At 44.6% G+C, this 11,639-nt stretch overlaps 1 protein-coding gene across 1 annotated transcript in view; it reads left to right on the top strand.

Moving 5' to 3' along the window:
* Nucleotides 1-4,820: 4,820 nt before the first annotated feature.
* LOC130210290 (rho guanine nucleotide exchange factor 26-like) overlaps nt 4,821-11,639 on the top strand; it is a 32,228-nt gene continuing 25,409 nt past the window's right edge. Inside the window, exons 1-6 of the mRNA XM_056440351.1 lie at nt 4,821-5,002; nt 5,479-7,081; nt 8,331-8,382; nt 8,530-8,672; nt 10,544-10,600; nt 11,117-11,277. Coding sequence (XP_056296326.1) covers nt 5,573-7,081; nt 8,331-8,382; nt 8,530-8,672; nt 10,544-10,600; nt 11,117-11,277 — 1,922 coding nt within the window. The 5' untranslated portion in view covers nt 4,821-5,002; nt 5,479-5,572. The remainder of the gene's footprint in view (nt 5,003-5,478; nt 7,082-8,330; nt 8,383-8,529; nt 8,673-10,543; nt 10,601-11,116; nt 11,278-11,639) is intronic.

Raw genomic sequence — 11,639 nt, 5'->3', positions numbered from 1 at the left:
GACATCATTATCGCGGGGAAAACAGCCAATGAGAACCCACGGGGGGGAGAGTCGATCTCGGGTCATTGTAATAACGCTGGCCAACAGTTATCACTGGACACTGAGGCAAACTCATAAACAACAACGAGTTGTTTATACCTAGTTTATACTACTTTTATAACATAGTGCTCCTGCATCCGTACATGTATGACACATGCTTCTTTTCCTGAGCCCTTTGCTGTGCTAATTGCAGTCGTTTGCTCTCCTCTGTATTGTTCTCGAAGAGGATGAGTGAGGAGGCGTGTAGGTGCATGGCAGTGAAGGGGTGAGGGGACGAGGAGGCGAGGAGGCGAGGACAGCGAGCAAACAGCACCGCTGAGCAGAAGGACTATATGGGCTGTGAGTCAGAGGAAGAAGAGGAGAGAGGAATGAGAGAAAGAAATAGGTACGCTGAGAAAAGGTCAATGTGGAGGGCTTTTAAATGAAAAGAAGAAGAAAAAAAGCCAGAAGACGAAAAAAGCTCAGGGACGTTGTGCTCCAACCATCTCTCAGTTTCAAGGCTTTAATGATAATATCTGGCATTACACTTCGGCTGCGTGGGGACTCACGATGAACAGAGGAGAGAGACAGAGGGGGGGCTCCATGAAAATGTATTAAACGATGTACAGCAATACATTCCTCCTCCTAGAATACAAAGGAGGAGACATTTATTTATGTGTCCCTCCTGCTTTCCCAAACACAGATGTATTTGTTCCACGCCAACATCTTGCCGAGGAATCATCTGACCCCTGCATTCCCGACTCCCAGGGCTACACACGATGATGTTATTCACATTGTTTGTGATTGAATTATATGCTACACTGCACTGCACAGCCAGCAGGAAAAACACACACCACAGTCATCCCAGCTGTTCATATCCACAGCTGACCACAACACCATCAAGATCAGATGGCATCACACATCAAGAGCTTTACTCATGTATTTGCATTAATGGTCAGATTGTAATCCCTGCAATGTATTCTGTAGGTGGGATAAGTATTTAGGAATGTAAATATCAAGTGTAGGTATATCCAAATCTGAGATTTCTGCCTCCAGAACCATACAATAGAGATGTATAGGATTTAATTTACACTTAAAACGTCAGAGACAATGTCTCTGTACCCCAGTGACCCTTTTTGTGACCCAGCATTTTTTTATCCAAAGAAATAGACCCTAAAACAACATGTGTGTGTTTCGTGGGTTGCTGGTCTTGCCGCTAATTGTGTGTTTTTTTCAAGCCTGCAAGGATGTAATTCCATCCATCTTCTTTGTTCTGCCGCAGAAGCAGAAACAACAGAAACAAATATCTCGAAAACCTCCCAGAAAACCAGAGATTATATTGTTTTAGTTTGTTTGTTTTTGCATGTTGGGTGAAATGCCTCTTTAACAGTCCAGAAGAAATGGAGACAAATGCATAACACACACGTGGTGATACATATATCTAAATAAATCAGAGGACTGTATATTAAGAAAATCATGAAGCAAGTCTATCTTAACCTAAAGTAGGTCCAATAGATCATGCATCTAAAAAACAATTCAAAACACAACACTCTCGTCTTTTCAGAGGGGTCAATTTACATATTTCACACCTTTAAAATAAACCCAGCAGGTTAAGCAGCGTAAATACTCAGGGAAGTAGTCACTTCCTGTAATGTAAATTACATTTAGCTATTTGCGCTTTATAAAACCTGTCAAACATTTTATGTGTCAGTATTTTTATATCTTTTTTAAATTTATTTTTAGCATTAACCTATTTTTCTCTTTCAAAAAGAATCTGGATCTGAATCGGCTTCTTTTGAATGTGTGCAATATTTAAGAAAAACATAATAATTCATATCTTTTCTGAGTATCGTATAGGATGAACTTCATGAACTCAGTGAGTGTTATCATTGGAGCAGAGCGGCCTTAGAGCGGAAACCTGCAGGGAACGCTGGATTATTGAGAGAGGGTCAGAAGGGACACTACTTTACCATGTTTATACAAGTAGAGAGCGTTGATGACTCATTTGAAGATAAACTAGACCACTAGATAGATAGATAGATAGATTCCTTCATAAAAGGACAAGTGGGAGGGGTCACAATGGTGGGTTTTTTCTTCTTCTCTTTTTTGTCTTTTCCTCATAAACATAACTCCACCAGAAAAACTGGTTTATCCGCCCTGACCACGGGGGTTTAACTTCCACCTTCCTAGCAGCGCAAACAAACCGTGGCTTTAAATCAAAATGTAACTCACCACTCTGGAAACGATGTGACGAAAGCCCTCAATCCCCACCATGCTCCACAAACAACAGTACCTCAGTTACTCACATGATCAATTTGTTGTTGATTGCCTGCGAACTCCTCCACAATCTTCCACTTCACTTTCACAGCAATCAGACTTTCTCGATTGGATGGATGGCCTTTTGAGGATCTTTTCTGGTGTATTGATCATATTATTGCCGTGCTTTCATGCCGTGCCGTCTTATGCCTTCAACTACTTTCACCATAGTTCTATTCAGTTTAACTTTGCTGCTCCAAATTGTCTTGAAGCAGACTTTGTTTAGAAAAACAAAAGCCCACACAGACAGACAACGCTGCTGCTCTCGCCTTATCAGTCTTCAGTGTGGAAGAATAAAGACAGTTATCTAAAGGTGTGATCTCAGTCTGCACGAACAAAGCATGCCTGCTGTGTAGCTTCTTTAAATGGTCGATTGGAGAAGATACCAATGCTTGCTCCTGAGATACCATTTTACCCCCCATTGTCACACTTCACTGATCCACAAAAAAGCAAGTTATTTTTTTTTTGCCCCCTGACATCGAGTCCTGGTCAGAACAATGTGGAAATTCCCTGTCTCACTCATTAACTTTTCATCGGGGCGGATGCTCTCTGGCTCAGGGGACTTTGGGGCCTTCCATTTGGAGGCGAGTGTCATGTCCGATGGCAGAGGAACCAAAACAACACAAGGAAACATATAGCTCCTTCCAACAATACATCAGGAGAGGCAGCTGCACTTCCTCTATAGAACATCATGAGGACTGTCACACCACACGGGGTCTGTGACCAATGTTAGCATGGCACTACATTTGTGGAACTTCATGATAATTATGATGAATACGATTATTTAAATGTGATTAAAGCAGCAAGGATAATGTTTCTGGCAATGCCATTGATATGGCTGTGGATTTATTGCGGAGTAATTTGGCATGGTGCATACATAAGTGATAAACATCGAGAAGGAAGAAGGCCATGCTGTCATAATGATGTTTTATTCCTTTATAAACAGAATGCATCACTATACACAGGAAACAGTATGTTCTTGACCTGTTTGTCTATTCATGAACGTTTCCCTCCCCTCTACAAGTCTGTGTAAAGATCGCTTCCTCGCTCTCTGTTATTGTGTCTGTACGCTTCTAATGTAGGTGACAGTTGACAAATCCTGTGCTTTGACTGCCTTTACACACCTTATCGCTTCAACACACACACATGCCACTCTTGATTCACACATGTTTATGCAAATTGAGAATACATTGTATGGTCTGTCACTGCAATGCAATCAGAGAGCAATACGTGGGACCATTTATAAATCATTTGCAGTTAAATGAAACACGTAAACTGCTTTGTAGAATGATATCTGACCCCTCTTTGCAGTAAACATGACAGTGGCGCCATCTAGCGGTCAAATGGATGAAATACTGGTGCACAAGAGCCACGCGGTGGGGCACCATCCATATACAACTATAATGACATTATCGTCAGCATGATCAGTTAATACCAGTTTTAAAATGTTTAAAAGTTAACATACACGTTTACGTTTCTATAAATAAGCTGTGTCTTTGTGTTTTTGAAAATGAAAAAGTGTTTCTACATCGAGAACATAGTTTTGTCATCTCAACTTTTCAGTGACGCATGAATTAACCAGCCTCAAGTTGGATTTGTTTTAATTGGAGCGGGAATGAACAAATATAAATCCTCCCAGACCATCACTATTTACTATGTTAAAGCACCTGCCATTGTCACTACAAATCAAAAACACAATATCCAGGGATATTGAATGATACTAGCCTCTGAGAGGAGCTTAAATCATGACTAGACAGACCGTACATCTGTATGGAGTATTGTTGTTGTTTATTCATTAGTGTCCAAACACTGTGTGAATGCTGTTTCCGGCCTCAGTACCAGCGCTATACCCAGCTGGCTACTTTGGGACATGTTTGTGAAACGCTTGTTGCAATTACGTCACAAAACACAAGATGGCGCAGGCGCACAACAGCAACGGGTCAGTTTGCTATCAAATTATGAATGATTCTGTGCAGTTGTATTAAAATCGATCTTTTAAACGTGGATTTATCTAAACCTACAAGGATAGTGCAGATTAGTGATTTCCTGGTGGAGCCAAAACGGTGTATAATTATATTAAAACGCTCAGTGTTAAACTTAAATAAATAAGTAGCCTAATGCTTATCAAATTAAATATGAAATGTGAATAAATAAATGTGAATATAATAAAATATCATAGAACATACAGAGAACGATCTCTATTAACTAGAGGCTACAGGAAATGACGAAACAAATGACAGCATTGTACTTTTGTGGTTTGATATTAGGGTTAATGCATTTATGATAATATAATACATCGATAATCATGTCGTCTCATTGTGAAGCTTTATTAAAATAAGTGGACATCATATCCAACCATAACCACGCCTTTAAGTCGCAACGGAGGCGAGTGAATTTGGGAGTTTTGTTGTCTCTCGCTTCTGTTCAGGACCCCTCCTCCTCTTCCTCCTCCTCCTCCTCCTCCTGCTCATTCGGTGCAGCGCGCTTCAGACGCGCTCGCGAGTTTCCAGTCGACCACACAAACCTCAGAGACTTTTTTTGCGGCTCTAACTTTAGATTCACAAACATCATTTGGCGTCGGTACCACGCAGGATTAAGCCCACCGACCAGTGCGGTTCGGCCAGAGAAGTTACGATGACCGCGGTCTGCAGCGGAGCCACCACTAGAGGTAAGCTGAACCCTGAACGCACCACCACCTCACGATGACGGGACCGTTGCTCTCCACCTGAGTCTCTCTGCAGTACATAACGGCAGCATCATGTTTATGTTGGGATGTTTATGCACACCAACATGTATGTGAGCGTCTGGAGTTTAAGGGACAAATGACATAAACAACTCATGATAACAGTAATACTTTCTGAACTCACTGTTGTCGCCGACTGTTTCCCTTTTGGAATATTGCAGTGATTGCTCCCAGCTGTCGGCTTTGTGCCTAATAAGGGCATATATTCCACTGCAGTAAATATACACAAAAGGATGTATTCGGCTGCCTTCACTGGCGGCTTCTGTTTTGCACTGCTCAAAAACTTCTTCACTCGTGTGTTGAAGTTTGGCTCCCACTATCTGCACTGAATACCTGTTAATGAGTAATCTTAGTGAAATTCGACACTGAACTTAGCTCCTCTTCTTTTTGTTGACTCTTAGGGTGAGATCCGTTTGGGACAGGGCTGCAGTGTTTGCACTGTGACTTGGAGGTCTGGACACGGGATAGCGAAGAGGTCACCGACGCTCTAGCACCATGGACATCGGCAACGATGTGGATCTGTCCAATAAAAACATCACCCCATTGTGGAGGCGCCGTACAGGCAATTATAACCCCCCCCAGGACTCAAGGAAACCGCGACCCCTTAGTTACCATATTAATGGGGTCATGACGACGGACTTCCCAGTGGAGGACAACAAGTGTTCCTTCACATTGAGCCAACCTGCTGAGAGGCTGGCGGTCACTCCCCCGAGTTGGGGCAAGAACACTGTGGTGTTGAAGCATGTTCTGCACAAACCCTCCAAGAAATCCAGAGTGGTCCGAAGCATTAGCATCGGGCACCTCTCCAACGGACTCTTCTCGCTGACCAAGTTTCGGTCCGAGGATAGCAGATCCACCTCACTGGACAATAGAGTGTGTAATGTAGACCGGCAGAAAACCAATAATGGACACACGGTATTGCAGGAAAAGCATCTCCAGGACCCCCAGAAATGCGGGCGCTCATGGAAAGACCCGAAGCCATTTGAGATGAGCTCACCCTCATCTGAAGCTGTTCTTAACTCCTCTCCTGTCCTATCTCCACGCACTTCTAACAACAACAACAACAACTACAATTCTCAAGAACTCTCCTCCCTTTCGTCCGCATCCAGCCCCTCTCCTCCGGCACGGCGTACCCCCACCCCTTCCCACAGCTCCACCTCCAGCATCCCCTCCCTTTCTTCCCTTACCTCCTCAGACCCACCGACCCCACGCTCCCCGTCGCCATCCGACCGAGGACACGCGCTCCTCGGACCGTCCTCGTCCTCGCAGGACACCAGGCATGCGTCTTTCTCTTCTTCCATCTCCTCCACCTCACTTTCTCCCTCACTTTCCCCATCTATCTCTCCCTCCACCTCCATCGTCCTCAGCACCCACAGCCTCGCTGCCCTGAAGATGGGCACCCAGCAGCTCATTCCCAAGGGCTTAGCATCCGATGTTCGGCAGAGCAAGGGGCCTCCCCCTGAGCCGCAGGGCCAGGGTTTAACAGGGATGCTGGGGCTGGATCATTCCAAGCGTGCATTGAAAGCCCTCAGCATGGTAGAAACGGGATCCTACTTTTCTACAGGAGGGGGTCAAGCTGAGGGGACAGATGGGGAGACCGAGAGCCCGGGGACAATAAAAAGAGGCCTGAGGAGTACTTCCTACAGGAGGGCAGTCGTGATTGGAGTCGACTTGGAGGTCCCATCGGTAAATTCAAAGGCCCATCGATTGTCCCAGCCTGTCTTGAGATGGCTAGTTGAGGATAAGATGGATTCACCAGTCAGCCCAGCAAGTCCTGGAACTGCAAAGCCCGTCAGCCCCGGGACACCCAAACTTCCGAGCCCCGGGACACCCAAACTTCTGAGATCTGGTATACCCAAACCTCCAAGCCCCGGGTCACCCAAACTTATGAGACCCGGGACAATTAAACCTACGAGCCCCAGGACAACCAAACCTACGAGCCCTGGGACACCTAAACTAGCCTTCCACAGGATGTCAAAGCCTACCAGCACAGGGGAAAACAAGGTGGGTGTGCTTTTCATGAAGAAAAAAGAGTTTGAAATCTTACCCAATACACCAAAAAAAAATCACCTTTTGGGAGCAGGAGTAATTTGGAGGTTACCATAAAAAGCTATTAAGACCATTACAAACTAAAGGGCTTTTAACCTCAATGTGGTCCAAGGCACATTTAAATAGGATGTTCCCTTAAAACAATGTATATACTCGTACTAAAATAATCCTTCTCAATCATCACTTTACGTGAGGCGGTGTATGTTTCTACAATCACCCGGCCCTCCGGCTGTATTTTCTATTTTCTTTGGAACTTTCTGTGTTTGGAATCTTTCAGGGTTTCAACCTCCTATGAAAACGTGGCGTCCAGGTGAAATAATGCAAATATTGATGGGCAAAATGCCAAGCGGACAAAGCTTGCTCCAAACCAGAGTGAATCTGTGAGGTTGGCTTTCATCCAGCAAATCCTACTCATTGTGTCTTTAAGGTTTGCTGTTGGTTTACATGTTTGGATGGACTTTTCTGATACGCCATTCCTGACCAGCGCGAGAGAAACAAGATTTATAAACCTGACTAGCTTAAAAATAATGAATGCAGAAAGAAATCAATGTTGGCATCAATCTGCAAGGCAAATGCCTATTGCGGAACTGTCGGTGCACACATACATGGGGCGACTATGGGTGAGTGGGTAGCAGGTCCGTCTTTCAATCAAGGGGTTGGAGGTTCAATCCCCACCCTAGTCGATGTGTCCTTGAGCAAGACACTTAACCCTGAGTTGCTCCCTGTAGCTGTGTCTACGGTGAATGAATGTAACAGTATTGTAAGTCGCTTTGGATAAAAGCGTCAGCCAAATGACATGTAATGTAATGTAATACATTTTCCTTTGTTTTGACACAGATTATGATTTTTTTTTATTTAGTTAATCATAATCCAGCATGTGGCATTGATATGGACTCCAGTATTGTGGGGTGCAGTCCTAACCATAAAATGACATCACAGACGGAGTACTGTGGGACAAACTCAGCAGCATGTCAGACGAGGTGTACAATAAGGAAACAATTAATGTGGTTGTTGGCAGACATGACGTAACGTGACACCATGCCACACGTACACACGTAGTGCACACAATGGCTCTGTATATAGACAGGGGTCAATAAAGAAGGTCAGCAGAAAGGTCACAGACAGGTGACGGAGATACAGAGGCCAATTTCCTTTAACGTGTGTGGCTGCTTCATGACAATTGTGTTGCTTTTCTTTCTTTCAGAGTCCAGACAAGAAGAAAGTTTTAACCAATCAGCGGACGTTTGACAGTGAGGGTGAGAGAACATTGTTTGCAGCACACTTTCCCTCTAATTTAACTACTTTTAATGTAATTTTTTCTTTGTTGCCTTTTCTGTTTCTCTCTTCACCAAAACTCATCGTCCCTTTTTAAAACTTCTCGACAAAACAAATATCTGTTTCAGAAGAGGAGCTGTACCAGAACTACAAGGAGAAGGCTTTACACAATGACTCTGATGAGGATGCCGATTCCAGAGAACCCAAACCTGATGACGGCATTGTGGTGCAGTACAGACCTATACGCACCTCCTGGAGCCAGCTCACTGTGGTCAGACATCACACGCACACACACACACACACACACACACACACACACACACACACACACACACATGGCAGCCTCCATTCTTCTCATATCATCCTTACTCTTTCTCTGCATCCAGTATATAGACAAACCTGCAGTCTCCACTGCAGTGCTGTGGCTATGGAGTGTTGGAATGCTGGTGTTCTGTAGAATGCTGTCATATCCAGTTTGGCCCCAGTCCGTTCCCATCCTCCCACTGCTTCTGTCTTCCTCTGTCCCGCACTCTGTTTATCAGAGAGGGCCGGCGCATTTCTTTGAGGACTTGGGGCTGGCAGGGAGGCAGACAGCCAGCCAGACTCGCAGGAAGCCTTCCAAGCACTGGTGGGCCTAATGCCAGAGTTCTGGCAAACTCTACATATTTGTCAGACTGCAAATATGCTTAAAATGTTTCCTCTAGTCTAGAGAGAAGTGCGGCGGCTTTACATTACGCAATAGAGTTTGGGATTGGAATGGACGGATAGAGGAATACCGAGGAGCTAATTTGGTTTTGGACTTGGACATTCCCATCAGTTTGTTTACTTGTTGAGGAGGGAAAATGTGGGAGTGAAAACCGGCGACGACGTAGGAGGAGGCAATTAGGATAAGTTCTGAAATTGCTGAGCAGAGAATGACCTGCACTCCGAATCTCATGCATGGGAGATTGGATTGAAAGTTTAAAATGTTGTGTCGTTTTTGTTCCTGTGGATACCAGTGAGACACAGGGGGTGGAGTGGGTTGACGCTTCAATGCTGACCAACACACACACACACACACACACTGCTTTACAGCTGTTCAGGATGCTGGCACGGCACTTTCAGTGTTCGTCGGGAGATACATTTAGTTCCAGTAAAGCCGGAAACCAGATCTACAAGATGTCATCGTGCGAGTCTTGCCTTTCCAACAAGTCTCATCTCACTCGACTCCTCCCCTCTCTAATCCTGGCACCTCTCGCCGATTAGGGTTTGGTGAAATGTCACATCATTGGATTTATGCCATTCCAAGAATCACCCTTTGTCGCTCCAGAAGGTGGAGCTTCATTGGAAGCTGCGATCTATTGAAGCTTTCAAAAAGAGCGAGAGGAGACCTAATTGAATGTGTTTCAGTCACACACCCAGGGAAAGTGCAGATGACATGGAGCACGGTTGCTCGCTTATTAAAACCGCCTCATATTGAAAGCTCGTTATGGTGTTGAAGGTTTGACAGAAGGGAAACTGATGTATGTGCGAAAGGAGTGTAAAGAAAGAACCACACGAGGTGTTTGGTGTGCTGTGGGTTTGTTTGTTCAAAAGCGTATGAGACGCTAATGGAGAGGTGAATGTGCCCCAGCTCATCGCGGTTGTATCTGGTGAATCGGGATATGGAGGCATGCTTTTTACTCGAGCTTACCTTCAGCCACAGGCTGAATAATTCAACAGCACTCTGCACCCAGTTAATTCCAAAAGATTGCTTTGTTTCAAGCTTAGTCAAATATTTCTAGACCAAATCTCACCACCCACACAGCAACACACGCGCACACACACACACACTTTCCTTTTCAACCACGTGTCTCCGGCCAAATTACATTTTATTCCAAGAGGTTTTTTTTGCTTTCAACACATATTCCTCTTTCTACACTTGTCTCTTTATTCAGTGAAGAACTTCCTCTTCCTTCCTTCTTCATTGCCTCTCTATTCAGTAAGGTATGCAAAGTGCTCCTGTCTTTGTGTGTGAGGACAACAGTGGCACACAAACACACGCACACCCATGGCACACACCCCTGCTACAAATGCAAAGGGCCGCTGCCCTGAAAAAAACCAGAGTCGTCAAACAAGTGTGACTTTGTATTTAAAATCTTTCTTGATTTATTTTTTCTTAAGGTGAAGAGAAGTGGTCTTTCAGAGCGGCTGAGTCAGGAGGAACGCAAAAGACAAGAGGTAAGGAGTCACGTTTCACACTTCGACGTTTGGGTTCAGAGTGAGAAAAATACAAATTGCATGCTATTTTAAAAGTTACTCAGCGCCGGGAGGAGGATGTCTGCCCATTTGGTCTCTGTAAACTCCAGCCTTTAATAAAAAAAATTAAAAAGCTATTAAAAAAGCACACGAATTAAGGACTATTTTATAATTGAAGCACATGCTTTGTAATTGGGAGGAGGAGGACAGATGTATTTTCCTCAATCACCGTCGTACTAAGAATGACAAGGCGAATGAGTTTAAACATTACATATTGGTGCCCACATCGGTAATGACATTTTTCATTGGCATACCAACGTGATTGCGAGGCGTAGGTATGTCGAGCATGTTCCTGACTGAGCCCATCTCGTACAGCAGGGAGTGAGTCGGGGCCTCATGAGGTCACAGAAGCAAGCGTCGTCACTACTGTGTGTATCTAACTGTTATGGAAATAAAAACACAAACATGAGTCTTTTCTGTTCCCTGCCCCTCAAATAGTCCATTTTTGAGGTGATCTCGTCGGAGCACTCGTACCTCCACAGTCTGGAGATCCTGATCCGCATGTTCAAGAGCTCTGCGCAGCTCAGCGAGGCCATAACCAAGACCGAACACCACCACCTCTTCTCCAACATCACGGACGTCTGTGAGGCCAGCAAAAAGTAAGTGCGCGGTGGCCGCACGGTTGTGTTGTAATGTCTATCGCTTTTGTAGACGGAATTATCTTCAGCCGTGTTATTGCCGTTTGTTGCCATGTGTGCATCACGCGGTGTCTGTTTCCACAACTCTTTTGGCCTCAAGGACTTATGAGTTTGTGTTTCTTATGTGCAGGCTGGTGATTTTCGGCTGCTCTTGCATGTTCCCAGCACTTCTCTCAGTGTTTGTGGTGTGTGGTTTTGTTAATGAGTTTGATGATTTACTTATTCAAACAGACCGCAGGGGTGTGTCTGTTGCCACTGTTTACTGTGTGTCTGACGCTGAAGCTTCAACCCGAGTTGTTTCCAGTTGTGTCTACGGGATTATA

The sequence above is a fragment of the Pseudoliparis swirei genome, chromosome 20, assembly GCF_029220125.1.
Source record: "Pseudoliparis swirei isolate HS2019 ecotype Mariana Trench chromosome 20, NWPU_hadal_v1, whole genome shotgun sequence".
Classification (NCBI taxonomy): Eukaryota; Metazoa; Chordata; class Actinopteri; order Perciformes; family Liparidae; genus Pseudoliparis; species Pseudoliparis swirei.
Note: the sequence above shows the minus strand (reverse complement) of the source record. Positions and strands in the feature narration are given on the sequence as shown.